Raw genomic sequence first — 17,304 nt, forward strand, 5'->3', positions numbered from 1 at the left:
TACTCGCGGCAACGTGGAATCCATAGAGCTTGACATATTCAAAGGCATCGTAATCTTTTTGAATATCAACAAGAGTTCCGACCAAAACGGAAATGAAAAAAGTACGACTCAAGGCCAGAGGAGCCAGAATCCTGACTAATTAAAAATGCGATGGTTACTATCTGGGCACAGTCTAGTGCGACGCCCCTCGTGATCGATTGAGGAAAAGCTGCAATTCCCAAGTCGGCACTCTACCCGTAGCTCTGGGGCGTTTACACCGTGATTAGTGTGTCCGCGTTCCCTGGCATAAAAAATGACGCCGGTAATTTTAACAAAAGATCTCTGCCAACTTCTCACAAAAGCGGTTCACTGCTGTGCTATTCAGATATTCCGTTACTTGGTCTTGACGTAAAATGCATCGTACAGTCCCGTTGGCTCCTCCTCTAAGACTTCTATCACGTTCATCGTTTGACTAAGGCCGATGTCAGCCTTCTTGCACCATCGAATGAACCCGTCCACAACTTTTCTTTTCCCTTCAACATATATTTCGGCGCTGTCGCCCTCCTCCGGCGGCGACATGGTTCCTACCAATCTCCGAAATCTCCCTGCCTGTAATGGAGTATAACAAGCTGATGAGTATGTGCTTTGTAACGTTGGGACGGGGGATCAAATATCTTACTTCATTAAGGATGCAAGCTCGAAGGTAACCACCTTGGACATCCCCCGTGACAAGTATGCGTCGCGCAACAATTTCTTTTGGACCGCCAGCGATATTGCTAGCGGCTTTATCCGATGCGCTACACCATAGAGTCCCATGAAAGGAGAAACTCGTGCAGGAAGCCCCAGCAGTTGGAGTTCGTGGCTGCGTTGAAAAGGCTCCTATCCTGGCCAAACATCCCAATAGGCAGCAAATAACAAGAGACCGTACAACATTGGAGCAAGAGACCATAGCGAGGATATAAGGAGAGAAAGACAAGCTGCGAGCAATGCATGAATGAGAACCGTTGTGGGCTTTTTTCGATCTTTTTGGTATCGACAGTGCAAGAATATTTTCCATCCGCTCGACTGTATGACATATGGATTTCGCCCTTGATGTATACGGTACGTAGTTTCGGGCTCGAGGAAGAAATTTCCGTCTTGCGTCCCCCCTTGCACTTAAAGTAAGCCAATGAGTCTTGTTTTCCACCAAAATAACAGGTCAAGTGCGCAGATGCTGTGGGATGAACTACTTACTACCTATTTGAACTAGTGCATTACCAGCAAATATCAAAAATAGCACGACTCCGTTCTCAGCGGTAGAAGGATCTTTTTCCAGTTAATGAACTAACAGCAACCATAAATCGAGAATCCTGAGAAGAGGCTTCGAACCTTTCAGACTGTTGACGTCTTACAACAAACGTTGTGCTCCCTTACATTAGCTCACATGCGAAAGCAATATCGAATTTTGGCATAGGCAAACAGCAAGTATATATCGTTTACAATGAGAGCGTCTTTGAAGTTGCAAGTATCTCAGAGAGAAAGAGAAATAGCTACAATATCTACAGCGATTTGTCATCATCAAAGAGCTTGGCAGTATTGCTTGCACCCAGTAATAAGCTGACAAATCGCTCGTTCTCTCCGCGAAGCTTCAGATTTTGAGATTGCAGTGTGGTGACTCTCTCTTGAAGTACTTCGATCTCAATACGCTCCCTCTCTCTTTTGCGTCTTGCGTAGATAATATCCATTCTGCGTTTTTTCTGCCTCTTGTCTTCATTCCTCGAATTTTGCGAGTAGGATAAGGAGATAATTGATGTTCGCTTCCGACTGAATTCCACGCCTTCTTCAAAACACTCGTGAGCTTCAAAAGCCGCAGAAGTTGATTGCTTCGCTTTCCCATGCTTCATTCGCATCTGTAACCAGCTCTTGAAATAAATTGCATACGTCTGACTACCGCCACAGCTTTCAGGAATGTTATCACGAACAAAGCCGTGCGCGGACAATTCAGACCGGAGCTGTTGATCGTCATCGTTGACATGAAGCACTGTCTTCGGAGTGATACGTCGGAATGTTTCTATTGCATTCATTATAGACGGCAACATGGACACCGAGGCACCTCGTTGCAGTACCATATGCGACGCAATCAATTTGATTGGAACTGCTCCACTGTTAAAAAAATCCGCAAAGATGGATTTTTCTCGAGGACCTGCCTCTTCCTTTATTGGGAAATCCCCAACAGCAGATATAATCACGACACCTTTCAATCGGCTTTTTTCTTCCTGAGAAGCGTTTTGCAGAATATAGAAAATACAGCGGATCCTTTGTATCTGGGTGGTCTCGATGTCCTTCAACTTTTCACGATTATGATAGATCACCAATCTTCCGTCTCGGTTGTCCGGTAGCAATGAGGTAAAACCTGTATTTAAGACTGCTAGATCCTTGTCATCGAGGGCCGACTCGCTAGAATGAATCAAGACCATAGGTTTGAAGGCTCGGAATCCAAAGAATAGCTTCCTATAGCGCCAGTAGGCGACGAGACTTCGAGCCGCAACCTCAACGTTTCCATTCGCCGCCTGAACGTAATGTTCCGGATTTGATTCGGTCCACATGAGCTTAGGACAGCGCTGAGTGGCCTCATAGTGCTCGAGCTTTTCCTCTATCGGAATTTTAGAAAGGGCCCCGTCAAGCTCCTTCATAATATCCGCAGAAAAATTGACATGGGACATGGGCAGGTTCATTGTGGCGGAAAATCTAGGGATGGCCAGGGACATCTGGGCTTTACTCTGTACTGGCGTTTTGTACACAGAACCAAGAGGTTGCGCCATCGTCTTGTTTTGATATTCCAGCAAAACCTTTTGGATGAGCTCCGGCGCGGCGGCAGCTCTTGGCTTCACAGTCAACGATTCCACTTCTACGTCTCCTAGTTTTCTCGTCTTATTTGGGATGCCACAAACGCCACCTAGCCTGCCAACTAAATCTTTGACGTGGAAACCAGCCTCGCAAAGGAAATCCAGAACTTCCTTTTGCGACTCTGAGACACAGATGTTATGGCCTCGTTTGGATAGAAAATTTGGGATGCCTTCAAGCACAAGCGGAAGAATGTTCTCCAGAAACGCGGTTCTCCCTTCGCTTGGGCTGTAAGAAATAAGGTACAGTTGATGAAATTTGAGAGGCATAGCCCTTTGAAAGAGCTGAGCAAGATAAATCATGGCTTGCCGAAAACTAACGGTCGGAGGATCATTCATCAAGACCAGTAAGTCGACACCGGAAAACTGCGTAGACTGCGTAGAAAGGCTCTGGCAAGCAATGAACAAGTCCTGTCTGATCGTATCGAGTGATCGTGTATTTAGACCAGAAATAGTGATGTAGATCGCACTACTACTACCAGCCTTTGTTGGGAGAAGCTGTAAGTAGCGGGGATTGTGACAGTGACCATTGTTGTTACATTGCTTCGCATGCTCGAAAGCTATTGACTGTGAAGAAAACGCTTTCTCACCAAAAACTTCAACGCGCCTATTCCAATATGAAGCAAGACGACGAGCAGCTGTCCAAGGATTAAAGCATTCAATATGAAGAAAAAGGAGCGGATCGGATTCAAGTTTCACCAAGTCTGGAATGTGCTCACACGCTTTCATATACGAGGCTGTATCGCGTGCTGGTAGCAGTTTCAGTGCATCGTGGAGCTGCCGATGTCCAAGACGTTTTAACTTGTCTGTTTCTTTAAAGCCCAGCATATTGACTGTGAATCAAGCGGCAAACTATCTGTATGTTACTAGCAGTAAGTGAATGAAAGAAGTCGATCGAGGTCGACCACAAAACTAACAATTTGTAACGCAAAGTACCTTCGCCAAGCGAACAACAGAAGTCAAATTCACTCTCGATAACTGTAATACATGTCAAGTTTGGCAGTCAAGTGGGACATGTCCGGCAGAAAGCGACATGTCACACAAAGAGATTTGAAAAAGAGCGAGCTCTCATCTCGAGCTAACTGTAAATTATATGTTCGATGGATTTTGGGATATGATCATCCTATGAAACAAGCCAACGGATTGAAAGTAAGACACAGAGAAGTGTTGGAAGTAACCATCGGAGTAAGCGATGAAATAGCGAAGGATTAGCGATCAAACAGCGAGGTTTGAGAGGAAACAGAACTAGTGAAAAGTAAAATAAAGATCACAACAACAAGCACTAGAGCAGTGTGAAAGAGTAGATCAAAGAGGAAATTCACTAAAGGGGGTGAAAAAAGGTGAAAACTCCCTTTTATTTGTACGAGCCCCATCGAATTTTGGAAGGGATTGTCGACCCCTCCGAGTCTTCGACGACTGCCACAACGTCGTTCGAGCTCCAGCAATCGCGCCGTCGTCCGAATGCGAGGTACGTTGATTGTTCAGCATCCCAAGCGGTGGGTGGCACTTTTTACCAACAACAAAGACGAGTACAATTGCATATCTCACTCTCATTGGAGACCATGCAATAAACATTGTGGCGGGAAACGTCGGCATCAAGGTTAAAATTTTGTTGTTTAGTTTAAATAGTTTGAATACATAACAATGTTTGAGCGCCAAATGATGCTACTTAGAGTGAACACGTTCTGTCCCCTTTAAGGGAGTTTTCACCTTTTTCCATCCCCTTTAGTGAATTTCCTCTAGATCAAACGTAAAGGAGAAATAAGAGAGAATCTATTTATTACGTCTCTGTTGTCGACTAGTCACTCAGACAGTCAAAAAATCAGAAGAAACCGGAGTTTTCAACAAATGCAGCTGTTACAGTACGGGATAAGGATAAGGATCCAATGGCTCTGAAGCTATAGTGATGCCCTCGGACTCTTCAACTATTGGAAGTGACTCCAAATAATGACCAACAGTATATTCATATATATATTAATATAAGTTACATACCTGCGATATTGAAATGTATTGTACAGGGGCGAAGTCCGCAAATCTCGGATTTCCAGTTACATAGGGAATCCGACATGTTCATATGAGCCAATTATAAAGACATTTCAATAAAATTCAGGCACAAACGTCTGGCCAAAATGTGAGATAGCGCGGATTCGCCGTCATGTGCAATTGCCAATCTATTGTAGTAACATTACAAAAGCAGGGCAGCGCTATGAAGACTCAACGGCGAAAAATCAATATTCTCACAGTCAGTCAGCGCAAACTACTCGCCGTCGCTTTGGCTCTGTAAACCATTTTGTGATTGCACCAGTGTATCGAGATGTAGAAAGGAGTGCAGCTGTTGTCCACTTGCGTAGACGTACTACGATCTCAACAAAGCGGCTGCGAGTTTGACCAGATTCATTGGATTCCCAAACATCAAGTTTTGTACACGTTTTGCGGTTAGATTGTACTCAAGCTGTTTCGTAACAAAACAAATACCAGAATACTTACGCGATCTGAAAAACGAATGTCCATTCAAGCGGTCATCAAATGGAACCTTGCTTCAATGGTTTTTCTTTTCATAGATCTCTGCTGCATGTGTTGCCACAAGTAAAAGGCTCTCAAATCGCTCGTTTTCTCCTCAAAGCTGGAAATTGTCGGCTTCTAGCGCTCGCAACTGTTCTTGCAGTACCACGATTTCAATGCGCTCTTTTTCTCGTTTTCGCCGAGCATAGACAATATCCATCTTTCTCTTTTTTATCACCTTTGCATCGGTACTGGGCTTAGCCTCTTCCACATCTTTGGAGCTTTTCTGGTATGCAGGTCTCACTTGTTTCTTATCTGATACTCTGCTTCCTCGAAAGGATATTTCATCGCTCATTTTCCTTAACTGCCACTATCGCTCAAAGTCGACTTCAAATTTCCACGTTCCTCCGAAATGATATGGTAGGGAGTCATCCGTAAACCCAAATGGCTCCAGCTTCGAACGCAAGACATCCCTTGTCTTGCCGACATGCACAAGCGTTTGTAGACTAAGGAATCGGAAATTGTCAAGCGCTTTCATAGCAGCCAGAACCATATATGTATTGAGCCATCTGTTCTTTTCCGATCTTACTATGACGTGAAGTGCTTTTAGATTCACGGGCAAGGCACCACTCTTCAAAAATTCCATCACAAGAGCAGAGTTTTTATTGTTTGTAGGCCGCTCTGTTGCAGCAAACCCAAAATCAGTTATCAAAACAAGCCCATTGCTCCGACTAGCATCCATCTCTGATGCCAATTGTAAGCCGTAAAAGAAAGCACGGAAACAATGCTTGTATGAGTGTTGTGCGGTAGATCCAAGTTTATCTCTGTCATTGTAAATAACCACTCAATCGTATCTATCATTCGGGAGAATTGTGACAAAGCCTGTCGTCTTCAAAAAAACCATGTCCTCTTGAGAAATAGCTGTGCGACCTGTGTCACTCAACAGCATTGGGAAAAATGCCCTGTCTCCGAAGAAGTCCTTTTGATATTTCCAGTACGCGACGAGATGTTTGGTGGCTGCCCATACATTGTAGTTTTCAGCCTCCAAAAATCTGATTGGGTTTGACTCCGTCTCAATTAAATTAGGGACACACTGCTTTGCCTCCGCAAATGCATGCTTCTGCTCAATAGGTATTAGGTCAAGAGCTTCATCTAATTGACGTTGACTTTCCATGCTCATCTTGATTTCAGCCGTCGAGGCAATATCAGGCAGGGAAAGAGGTCCATACAGGTTGCGATTGATGGCACTATTGTTGTCAGTAGGTACACTGCTTGACTCGTCTACTGAATCAACCTTAAGCTGGTAATGCATGACTGTTTCTTTTATAAGATCAGAAAAAGCGCATTCTGTAAGCTGCGAAAAGGATGTTTCTGTCAACCTCATATCGTATTTTTCCAGCCATTTTTCAAATTCTGATCTGTCCCAGGTTCCACCTGCAACCGCCGGTAAGCTTTCCTTTTCAAACCCAAAATTCAACATCTTGTGCAAAATCCCGGTGTGGGTTTCATCAATGTGGACGTTAGGGGCCCGCAACGTGACGCATTTCTCCAAAAAATGAAGCGCCTTTGGAATGTGCTTCTCAAGCGCAGTAGTCCATTCTTCTCGAGGTCGACAGCATAGGAGATGAAAATCATTCAACTTCAATGGCATCGATTGTTCCACAAGGTCAGTCGCAAACTCGCGGCCGGGTTTCTCTGATATCCTTCCCACCTTGTCGAGTGCGACAACCAAAGTGAATCCTTTGCTTTGGGAAAGTTGGTTCTCGGAAAGCATTTGGAGGAAAAAAAATATTCTTTTGGCGAAACCACGAGGCGTATGTAACTCCAACTTTGTCTCATCAAAGAACAAAACACTGTGACCATACAAATCGTTCGGTAGGATCTGGAAAACACCAGATTTGATGTTTCGCAAATCATCTTCTGTGAAGGCGCCTTTCGTTCCACGCAGTGGAAAGAGAGATTTTTCACCAAAAATGCTTTTCCGAATTGTCCAATACGACGCTAATCGACGAGCAGCGGCCCATGGGTTGAAGTTTTCGACTCTTAGAAACCGGCGAGGGTCGGACTCTAGCGCCACTAGATCTGGTGCATGCCGCTTTGCCTCTCGATAGGCGTCTATATCTGCGGCATCGAGTAGGTCGAGAGCTTCGTGTAGCTGCTGCAGAGACAGGTCCTGGAACTGTTCGTTGTCTTCGAACCCAATTCCGTCATCCGCTTCGACATCAACACCTTTTTGCATACTTCTTCTAGTTGATTAGAGACTATGCGTATCAGTAAGGAGACGACGTCAGTAGTCCATCTTATGCTGACTTCAGCAGTAACTATGGAAGAAAAACACTTCAAGACGTGATGCCGTGACTACATTTGTCGCGTTCTTGACAGATGTGTGGTTGTTTATTAAGAAAAGAGCGTCTGGTACATCCAACCGCTCACGTCTGACTCTGAGCGTAAATCACAGTCTAGGTATTCCTGGTTCTATGAAATTTGAATTATCAATATGTATATTGAGCAATCCAAAGAACCTGTTGAGAAAAATCACAAAATGGGATTTCATCGTTAGTAGAGATGAAAATGTAAAAAATATCTAACGTAAATGTTAGTCTTCACGGTCATACCGACTTCATGAATTTTTGGCGTATACATCGAACTTCATACCTTTTCTGATTTTGTTGCTTACACTTGCATGTAAGATCAAATCCAAGACCATCTTTTCATAGTATTGTTGTTTGATCGGAGGAGTGATTCCGCTCTCAGTGAGACCCGCTTGTATTATTGACAGTGACATTGACAGTGAATTCCTTCAAGATCGAACTCGTTGCTTGTTGACAAAACTAATTGACATAGATGTTGCTCGTTTTCAATAGAGTTGAGGCGAACACATAACGTAGAACGGATGGTCTCCTTGTCACTTTCAAGCGCTGAAGAGACGCAGAATTTTTTGGGGCCTCACTACGTTCTCGCTGGCGTTTTCGACGGTTTTTGAATTGTTTGGCATCGACAGCAGGTTTGCTGTAAACCAGCAAGTTAGCTAGTAGGACCCGCTTCGAGCCGCCTTGCTTTTAGCTTACCTTCGACGCGCTAGCTCTCTCCGCATGGATACGGTATTGACTCTCCTCAAGTCCGTAGGGATACAGCTTTGAGGGCAAAGAATCTCCAGAACATCGAACATGAACCGTCGTTCCAGGGCTGAGAAACCGGTATTAATCAGTGGCCTTCCGAATTAAGGGAATTCATGATTGGTTAAGCCAATGCTTGTTCGGGTTTACAGCCATGTGCACGGCTTTCACTTTCATAGGAATAGCACAAATGTGAACGGACTGAACTATTGCTACAGAGCACAATTGGCTAAGTGATCTTCCAGAGCAACCTGAAAGAGCTATGACACCTCTGATTCGGCTATTTGTTGTTGTCTCTGGCGCAACCCGTGGAAAAGACAGCTCAACATGCGGGCATTGGCAGCCCCCATTGTCATGCACATTCTCCTTCCGGCATAGTACAAAACGCTATGGAAGCAAAGATACAAAATTAGAATCTCTGTCTTCTGTGGAAAGTGCTGATCGGGCGGAATCCGGAATCTTTCGAAAACATCGTTAAAAACGCTCAGCTTGCAAAAAAGGGCTTTCGATACTTTTACAATTATGTAAAATGAAAGGAAAAACACATGGAATACTTACAAACACTATGGTAGCGAAAGAAAGTGGCTTGAGAGGATACTTTTGGAAGCATGAGCACATCAAGCGATGAAAGGAAAGATGTAAACAAAGGGCAATTACTTTTTCCAGCAAAACCCTAAAAAATGTATTTACGTTAGCAAGCCGTGACTAGCAAAAGCATGTATGATAGCTTTCCATTCATCAAGCACGGCACGGTTAATCATGACAGCAACGGGTGTGAAGTATAAATAATTTCGATTTCTCTATCTTTTGAGCATCTTGCTGTCGTTCACAGAAAGTCCTACCCAGCCGCATTTGCAGTCAAATTGACACAACTGTCCCAGCTGATCTATTTCAATCTGGTTTCTTTATATGCGTGCTACGCGAGAAAATACCGCGAGCCGCTACCGGTACGCACAACCTCACCTGCTTGAACCTTGCCGCTGGAAATGGGACTTGTTGTGACCCGTTCACCACTCCTAAAGTTGAGCGAACCAGAAATTAATCCTGTAACCGAACCGTCATCATTTTGACGCCACCGAGTAATAGCTGGCACACCAGGTGGTGCTTTTTTAGAGGTTGGCGGTGTCTGTTCGGGCAGCTCATCAGGTTCGTCCCTGCCGCTACCAAGTCGAAACAGTGAAATGGTTGCGCTCTTAACAGCTCTGGAAAGGGCGTCCAGAGCCGCTTCTTGTCGTTTCCTTCGATCTTCCGCGGCAACCTTGGCGGCTTCTTTGACCTGCTCAGCTTTTCGCCTCCGTTTTTCAAAGTCCTTCCCGTCTTGATCTTTTCTCAGCCGCGTTTGTTCCTGAGATATACTTTTAGATTGCTTTAAATCTCGTGATACCGCTTGCCTCTTTTGTTCTTCTTCAACCCTTTTCTGCTCAATTTTCTTTTGCCGTTTAGCTTCTGCCTTCTTTTTTGCCGTTTCAACATTTCTTGTCTCGACTAGTTTCTTGGAATCAGCTGCTTTCTGAGCCGCTGTCAAAGTAGCCTTAGGATTGACGAACATCGGATTTAGGGTAGGCTTTGCATAGGAAGGCTTTTTTTGCAAAGATGGTGCTGAAAGGGATGCTTGGTTTTTTTGCTGCTGCTCAGCTTGTAGTCGAGCTTCTTGCTGTGCTCGTTTCTGGGCCCGTACCCGTTTTTCTTGCTCAGCCTTTCGAGTGCCTTCATCTTGCTGTGGTGGTTCACGAGAAATACTCTGTAGTTTACTGAGTGGTTCCGGTGCCATGCTTTTGCCATTAGGACCAACCGTCGGCGGCTTCGGAGGAATAATTTTTTTGACTTCACCAGGGAGTTTATAGTCATCAACACCAACTCCGGTAATCGGCGAGAGAATCTTTTTGCGAAAACGACCGACTGCTTCTGGAAGAGGGCGCGTCAACAGATCTGATGGAGCGTCATTGAGGGCGTATTTGTAGCCGTCCGGTCCGCCGAGCCCGCCACCATTGCCGATCGATGGGTCAAGAACGTAGCGAGCTGTTACGCGCGTACAAAAGCCCTCATCATCAAACGTGAAACTGTATGACTGAGGAGCACCCTCGTAACCAGGTGCCGAAGGCTTCACATCAACCCAAACACGTGTAGGGTTGTAAGGGTCTATTCGAAAATGCGAAAGTGAAGGATCAATATTGGCAAACTCTTCAGCGGCATAGTTGGATAAGAATGAGAATTTGGAGACAGGCGCAATAAACGGTGTCGAATACGCAAAGTCGTTGGAAAGGAGCGTAGGATCTTCTAAGCCCATGTTAGAGCCCAAAACACCTTTGGCAAGTTGCACCATGACGGTCTCTGGAAACGGAGCCAAAATAGCATTGTTTTCAACGATTGGTGTAACAGGACGTCCGAAAAACCGTTTTACGACTGACAATCCTGGATACAACTCCCAATTTGACGGAGGCTGTCCAGCAATCGTTGCTGCAGCTTGTACACCAGTCGTCCCTTGGGTGTTGCCTACCTGACGATCCATACAAAATCCCATACACAATTTCGTCACCTTGCCTTGGTCATTAAAAGTCATACTGACGGCTTCCGGAGGACAGAACATGACGATATTGGTCGGTGGCAGGTTCGCCGTCCGCAAGCGCAACTCTCCACGCATTGTTCCGGTAACGCGACAAGTCAAACGCACCGTCTTGGGGTCAGTCTCGTCAATACGAAAATCGTGGGCACGGTAGTCGAGATCGGGAAACGTTCCGCGCAAATCGAAAAATCGTCCGGCGGCAATGTAGTCGGTCTTTCCGAGTGGTTGGTCCAACCCTGGACTGATGCATTTGAATTCCTGGTCGTCTAGCAGGGAGGGATCTTGCAGACCGAGGTCGGTAGCCAGCACCAGTTTGGTGCGACGGACGAGCCCGGAAGGGGACGGGTCGAAATCGGCAAAGGTATCGCCAGGCTGTGGATTCGAACGGGGCCCTTTGGCTAACGCTGCAAACGGATTTCTCAAGTCCTTGAAAAAAGGAGGACGAGATGATTCCGCATAGAGCAGAGTCGTGGATCCTTTATGATTCGCGGAGACCACTTTCGCCTCAGACCTTCGCCACGTCGTCCCTTGGAAGGCAGCCGTGGAGACTACCCAAAACGCAGCCAAAACTGCGCAAACTTGCATTCTGCTCTCCAAGTGGGGCTTTCAGCACCTTTTTGTCAGGATGAACAATTCTATTTGGGGTTTTTGAGCAGGTTGTGATATGCTCGACACAAACGTCTCGGTAAAGACGGACTGACAGTTGCTGGCTTGTACGCGGTCAACAGTATGTTTCACCTTTTTGTTACGAGCAATAGGCAAAGGGTGCATTTCCCAGTTTCACCAACGTTGTGTCAAACAAGGGACGGTCTGACAGACAGCGAACTGACCGAGGCAATCCGCCAAGTTCAACCATGGACACGACGGTAGAATCGATCGGACAACCATAAATATTTTCGTAGGCAACTCCATTCAGCAAATAGGGTAGGGTGCACAAGCAGAGTATCTTTCTTACGGTGAAAGGCAACACTGACGGATAGTGGAAAACATTTACATGCATTAGTTCACTTTTGGGAAGGTCGCCCGAAAAGACATCTACAATACGGCGAGATTGAAAAAAATTGAACTACAAAATTATAAAACTACTGTTTGACGGCTCTAGAGAGGTTGCGCCTTGCCTGCCCAATGATTTACTCTAAAAGAGTGACTGGTAGAGGTAGCCTAGGTAGCCGGTAGTGTTCGACATGAGCTTGCGGTCACAGAGAGGGGGGCGAAGCAAAACGTGAAATACAGGGCTCGCCAAGATTAAAAGTAAAGCACTTCGATTGTGTTCCTGACGCTGAAATTCTCGTTGCGAAGTGGGCTGGGAATTTGTTAACCTTGTCCATAATTGACAGACTGTGAACTTCGTCTTCTGACGAGAGAAAATGGATTCAGAAAGAGCGCTGGACTCCTGGATAATTCTTCTGCTCCTGACGCATTGGTGACACTGACTCCCAACTCATCTCGATGTCTGTGTTTCTGAAATGAGAAGAAAACGCATAGGAGAACATGCTAGATAAATCGAAATGTAGATCGGTAGTGAAGTACGACTTCTATTACTAAATATATCACATCTTCGATCCAGGACAAAATAAACATTTCAGAAAGCCCAACAATCGTCACATTCCCGTCAGTTGCTAAAGTGCGTGTTTTCGATTGTTTTGTTCCTCAGCGACATAGAATGAATTCTCTGGATTGCCGAAAGATGATGTCTCAATAATTGGAATCAGAAAAAAGGTCAGTGATCGACTCCACGGAAGCACGTTGGGTATACTGCACTTCACAAAAACAAGGTAATCGAACCCCGGGTCATAAAACCCACCAACGAAACAACCTCGGATGCAATCGAAAAACAGTCGTCTTTCTTCTCTAACCTTTACAACCCCCCACTACAGCATCATGGAAGCGTATGCGAGCAGTCTGAAACGTTCAATGCCCTTCAACAACCTCATCGCCATGAGCGACGCCGGCGGCAGCAAGAACAGCGGTCGATGGTTCGAAGACGACGCCGTCGTCCGCACGGGACGAAAGGAGCACAAGCGACAACGCCTGGTCTCTCTTTACGACGACGGTGGCAGTGATGGGGGCACCAAACACTGTGACGCTCCTGCTACTGCAGCGCTGGAAGCAGCACTTGCTGACGAGAATGACTTCGAATTCTCGTTTCCACATGTCGTCGAATCATCGGTGTTTTTCTCACCAAATAATTGCGAGCTTGATTTGCTCAGAGATTTTCACCAGAAGATGGCATATAAGGGCAAGCCGATGATGTCCAAAAGTCCCAATTCTGTCACCGATGTCAGTTGCATGCTGACTCGTTTGACGACTTCTGCGTAAATTGGACTCTGCTCGAAGCCTTGGAGCGCTCGTTCCTTTCCTGCAAAGTCGTGTCAATACCTTCATTGGAAGACAGGTACGAAGTTAGTTCCGAATTACTTCCTGCCCATATTGCACATATCCAAAAGCAAGCGGTAAATCGATTCGCACATATTGCTACAGCCATTCGAAAGATTTGTCTTGGCCATTTTTCATACCTCTATAAAACCTTGTTCGAATATAAGCAGCAAATTTTAATCTACTTTTTCAGTTAGATTAAAAGAATTTTCAGTGTGAATCAAGTAAAGTGACAGACAAGACGCGTGATCAGTATTGTGATTGTGATCACAGTCATTTATTCAAGCAATAGCGCGTGAAATCGTATTCTACCCTTGGATGATTTGAGTGGTATTTCCAGGACTGGAGGTTCCAGCTTTGGTCGTTCGCCGACAACATATGTAAGTCCGTACCATCGCACTATCCTCATTTTGAGACAATCTTCCATACACAATGAATACCGTACATTTTTAATGGATAGCTGGGCGCCTATCGTATCAAGAGATATCTATTTTGTAAAACTTTAAAAGCAGAAGCCAAGAATACGACGGGCAAGCTGAATGTCCGTCGGCATGATAGTCACGACGTGTTCTCTATTTTGCCCGCAGATCTTGCTCCGCCTGTTCCCTGTTCACGATATCCTGCTCCCCCTGCGTTAATAGTGAATCTAGCTCGCGGAGCTGTCCAACTGTTAAAGGGCCACCCAAAAGGCCCTTGATAAACCATACTATCGCACTTCGGTTTTTCGACTTCGATGAGACAACGCAGAAAATGCTGGAACCGATTGAAGCCAGAACAAATGCCCCAGCAGGCGCTTGCAATGCGCTTAAAAAGGAGAGAACAGAGAGTTTTGCTGTACTGTCCCCAAGGTATTGCGACAAAAATATTGGTGTCGATCGCCCAAATGCCGTGCTCACCAGAAGAGCGGAAAAGATCGAAAAAACTCGCTGCTGAAAGTTCAGGTCTAACGATTCCATTGGGTCCCTAACGAACTGTCCTTCTCGGGCTCTGCGCGCCCAATCATTTGAACGGCCTTGTCGTTTTGTCTCTTCGTCGATCCGCTCCGGGGTCCACTCAGGTGTCGATTTCGGGCTAACGTTTCGTTTGTCAGCAAAGGGGCGCACAAATCCTTCTTCGACCAGTGCCGATCGCAAAGGCTCGCCTGACCTTTTCTTGCGTTGAGCTTCCTGTAGGGCTTCGGCCATGGCGTCATCATTTAGTAGTCCCATTCTCAATCCAGAATATCTCGCTTTGTCGTTTTCGCCAATGCGATCAACTACCAATTTTGGTGCTTCGGGAGGTGGAGGGGGGCGTTTGACTGCGGGTGCGTCGATCCCAAGAAGCTTGTACATTTCTAAACGTCCTCCGGCATTCATTATTGGAGTTACAAGATGCCCGTACCCGTATTTAGTCAGCTCGTCATAGTCCAATGCATTGGAAGGCGTTTCTATGACTTGTCCCTGGAAGTAGAGTGGCAGGCTCTCGGTAAGCCACACAAAATAGATTGCTGAATAACCTTTCTTGTTCAGTGATGTCGTACCTTGTTCGGTGCGAGGCTGACAAATTCCAAAACCGCGTTACCTTTTGAACCTCCGATTACCTTTCCAACATCTCTTAAATGATTAGAAGTAAGCAGTGTTTCAGCATTCGGGAAAATCCATAACATGTGCTTCGACGGAGACTAACAAACGTACTCTTTTGCTTTCTCATCGGCACCCACATCCTTGCGTTTCGCTAAATATTCAATAAGCTGTAGCTTTAGTTCCTCCAAATCCATTGTCTTTGGAGCCATAAAGAGTGGGCCTGCGTTCGTTCGGAAGCCTCGTGGCGCGCTAGTGAGCCTGTCGTTGACCGCTGATGAAAACGCGTCTACCAACGAGACCATGGCGAGGACGCAGCAACCCAGACGGGTGAGGATTTGACGCTTCGAAACCATACTTTGCAAAGACCAATCCCTTACTACCATTCACTATCAGTACATTTCACAGTCAGTGGGTCGGCTCGTCGTTCTGTTTGGAGGATGTGGATACCCATTTTCGATCCCCTCGTAGTGTGCGAGAATTCAGCGAAGAGTCTGGCCGTTGCCGGTACATTTTGGAAAGCAGACCTCTACAGCTTCAGCTTTTTATGTATTCAGTCTCGTATTGTCGCTAACAGTACAAACTAAAATATTCGAGAATATAGTTTTAGCTCATCCAGATCATCCAAATTGCAGATTGATTGCGAGTAAGTTTGTGTCTGCTTCCTGTCAGCTGAAATTGCTTCCACCAACCATGAACAATCTATAATGGCTGGACCATGATGGAATCATTAGCCTGATGCGTTCGTCCCTCGGCAGTATAGAGTCTCTGTGCTGGGGTTGAAATGTACATAGCCGCGCACGTATGCCCTGTAGTCGACGAATGCTACGAATCCCATGTATAGAATGAGGAAGCATTCTTGGTGTGTGTTCGCATTTTCTCGATTTCTCCGTCCGTTGAAACGGAGATTTCTTCAGTTTGGCTTCCATCGTACCACGTAATCGACGAAGAACAAGAATTTGTCACAGCGTCCAATGAAAAGCCGTCAGCAGCATCAAGCTCAGACATATCACCTTCCTGATCGCTTGTACCGTTGTGATTGCTGTCATCGCTATCTGAAAAGGAGAAAAGAATTGAGGATGGAATTGCCGAGATGCGGTCAGGGAGAGACTGGATCGACTGGCATCGGCAGAAATGCTGAGGGGAAAATTCGCGTGAACGAGGCCCGTCGTCACCAACTTCGTCTTCAGAAGATTCCTCAAAAACATAGATGAAATCTGTTTCGTCTTCTTCCTCATCGTCATCAAGGGGGCCCAATTTCTCCGCGTAATCGTAACGACGAGCCCTATCTCTAGAATTGCATAATTGCGCTTGCTGTAGCATTTGTGTAGGCTTTGGAACACAAAGATCCGCCTTGAGTAATTGACTTGGCACAAGTGAGTGTGCTTGCCATGAATCTGTTGCGAGATCATTGTTCACACTTTGTGATGTTGAGGCCTCCGCTGGATGACTTATTTGAATTTCGTTCAATGCTTTGACATTCAATGATTCGACCATGTATTCTTCAACTGTATGATCCGTGGTTTCTTCGGTGATTTCCGTACTTTCGGCTTGGCAGAGCTTGGCTAGATCATCGGTGTAAGTTTTGTTGATCAAGGGCAAAGATGGTCGCTTCTGGCGACGGGAGCACTTTCTCGTCCACGGTGGTGTCAACGGCGAAGCGGAAACCATCAGTGATCCTCGCGTGCATGCTGACGAAGGCAACACATAGTCGTCTCGTACGAGCCATTTTTCACCATCATACGACCGTAAAAACGATAGACTTGCGTCGGCAACACTTTCAGCTGGACCTTGCATGATTCTGTTTTTGATTCTGTGAGACTTGACGCCTTTTCAGAGAAGACCCACTTTTGAGATCAGTCTTACTACAGCATCGTCTGCGTCTATTGATTGACGAGGTGAGGTGTTCTTCGTTTCTTTTGCTACTTCATGGAGATGCCCGTTGGAGTTTCTCTAAAAGTGATCGGCCTCCATGGAAGTCTAGGCCGGATTGCCATGCGAGCAAGCACGTTGCAGAGTTCACTCTCCCAGATCCGTCCCGTCTACCATACCAAATGTATGTAGGTCCAGAACGATCGAAAGAAATATCCCGGACCGATTTAGCTGTCGTTTACAAGGCGTGAAAGGCATGGTTTGTCGCATTCACGAATCCTGTTCGTGGGGAGGAATGAGACGCTGGCGTTCCGATCTTTAAAGAGGAAATTTCGAAAACCTTTTCTCTCTAGTTGAAATTTTGGATACCATATCTATTTAAAAATATATTTATTGACAATTCCATAATATTCAGAAGATGGTGGCAAGCGACAACCCACTTATCAACTTAAGGT

The 17,304-nt window shown here is 45.7% G+C and overlaps 7 protein-coding genes across 7 annotated transcripts; 1 reads left to right on the top strand and 6 right to left on the bottom strand.

Moving 5' to 3' along the window:
* Positions 1-130: 130 nt before the first annotated feature.
* PHATRDRAFT_44922 (predicted protein) lies at positions 131-928 on the bottom strand (the record flags this gene model as incomplete). The annotated part of the gene is made up of 2 exons (XM_002179001.1): positions 131-588; positions 659-928. The coding sequence occupies 2 exons, from the start codon at positions 926-928 to the stop codon at positions 373-375; spliced, it is 486 nt and encodes a 161-aa protein (XP_002179037.1). The 3' UTR covers positions 131-372.
* Positions 929-1,269: 341 nt separating this feature from the next.
* On the bottom strand, positions 1,270-3,717 carry PHATRDRAFT_44923 (predicted protein). Its single transcript, XM_002179002.1, has one exon. It carries the CDS (start codon positions 3,687-3,689, stop codon positions 1,518-1,520), a length of 2,172 nt encoding a protein of 723 aa, XP_002179038.1. The 5' UTR covers positions 3,690-3,717; the 3' UTR covers positions 1,270-1,517.
* Positions 3,718-6,207: 2,490 nt separating this feature from the next.
* On the bottom strand, positions 6,208-7,602 carry PHATRDRAFT_34469 (predicted protein; the record flags this gene model as incomplete). Its single annotated transcript, XM_002179003.1, has 1 exon — positions 6,208-7,602. The coding sequence occupies one exon, from the start codon at positions 7,600-7,602 to the stop codon at positions 6,208-6,210; it is 1,395 nt and encodes a 464-aa protein (XP_002179039.1).
* A 1,634-nt stretch (positions 7,603-9,236) lies between these two features.
* On the bottom strand, positions 9,237-11,770 carry PHATRDRAFT_44924 (predicted protein). The gene has a single exon (XM_002179004.1). The coding sequence runs from the start codon at positions 11,625-11,627 to the stop codon at positions 9,396-9,398; it is 2,232 nt and encodes a 743-aa protein (XP_002179040.1). The 5' UTR covers positions 11,628-11,770; the 3' UTR covers positions 9,237-9,395.
* A 1,076-nt stretch (positions 11,771-12,846) lies between these two features.
* On the top strand, positions 12,847-13,602 carry PHATRDRAFT_44925 (predicted protein). The gene has a single exon (XM_002178785.1). It carries the CDS (start codon positions 12,864-12,866, stop codon positions 13,359-13,361), a length of 498 nt encoding a protein of 165 aa, XP_002178821.1. The 5' UTR covers positions 12,847-12,863; the 3' UTR covers positions 13,362-13,602.
* A 287-nt stretch (positions 13,603-13,889) lies between these two features.
* On the bottom strand, positions 13,890-15,404 carry PHATRDRAFT_44926 (predicted protein). Its single transcript, XM_002179005.1, has 3 exons — positions 15,092-15,404; positions 14,938-15,010; positions 13,890-14,857 (listed from the first exon to the last, which is right to left on the bottom strand). The coding sequence occupies exons 1-3, from the start codon at positions 15,361-15,363 to the stop codon at positions 13,991-13,993; spliced, it is 1,212 nt and encodes a 403-aa protein (XP_002179041.1). The 5' UTR covers positions 15,364-15,404; the 3' UTR covers positions 13,890-13,990.
* Positions 15,405-15,802: 398 nt separating this feature from the next.
* PHATRDRAFT_44927 (predicted protein) lies at positions 15,803-17,036 on the bottom strand (the record flags this gene model as incomplete). The annotated part of the gene is made up of 1 exon (XM_002179006.1): positions 15,803-17,036. The coding sequence occupies exon 1, from the start codon at positions 16,772-16,774 to the stop codon at positions 15,803-15,805; it is 972 nt and encodes a 323-aa protein (XP_002179042.1). The 5' UTR covers positions 16,775-17,036.
* Between the last annotated feature and the right edge of the window lie 268 nt (positions 17,037-17,304).

Source organism: Phaeodactylum tricornutum, chromosome 5, assembly GCF_000150955.2.
Source record: "Phaeodactylum tricornutum CCAP 1055/1 chromosome 5, whole genome shotgun sequence".
Taxonomy (NCBI): Eukaryota; Bacillariophyta; class Bacillariophyceae; order Surirellales; family Neidiaceae; genus Phaeodactylum; species Phaeodactylum tricornutum.

Coding starts and splice junctions, on each gene's coding strand:
- PHATRDRAFT_44926 (XM_002179005.1), bottom strand. CDS start 15,363: ATGGTAGTAAGGGATTGGTCTTTGCAAAGTATGGTTTCGAAGCGTCAA. Junction 15,011..15,091: donor GCCGATGAGAAAGCAAAAGA/GTACGTTTGTTA, acceptor TAATCATTTAAG/AGATGTTGGAAAGGTAATCG. Junction 14,858..14,937: donor TCAGCCTCGCACCGAACAAG/GTACGACATCAC, acceptor CTCTACTTCCAG/GGACAAGTCATAGAAACGCC.
- PHATRDRAFT_44923 (XM_002179002.1), bottom strand. CDS start 3,689: ATGCTGGGCTTTAAAGAAACAGACAAGTTAAAACGTCTTGGACATCGG.
- PHATRDRAFT_44924 (XM_002179004.1), bottom strand. CDS start 11,627: ATGCAAGTTTGCGCAGTTTTGGCTGCGTTTTGGGTAGTCTCCACGGCT.
- PHATRDRAFT_44925 (XM_002178785.1), top strand. CDS start 12,864: ATGCAATCGAAAAACAGTCGTCTTTCTTCTCTAACCTTTACAACCCCC.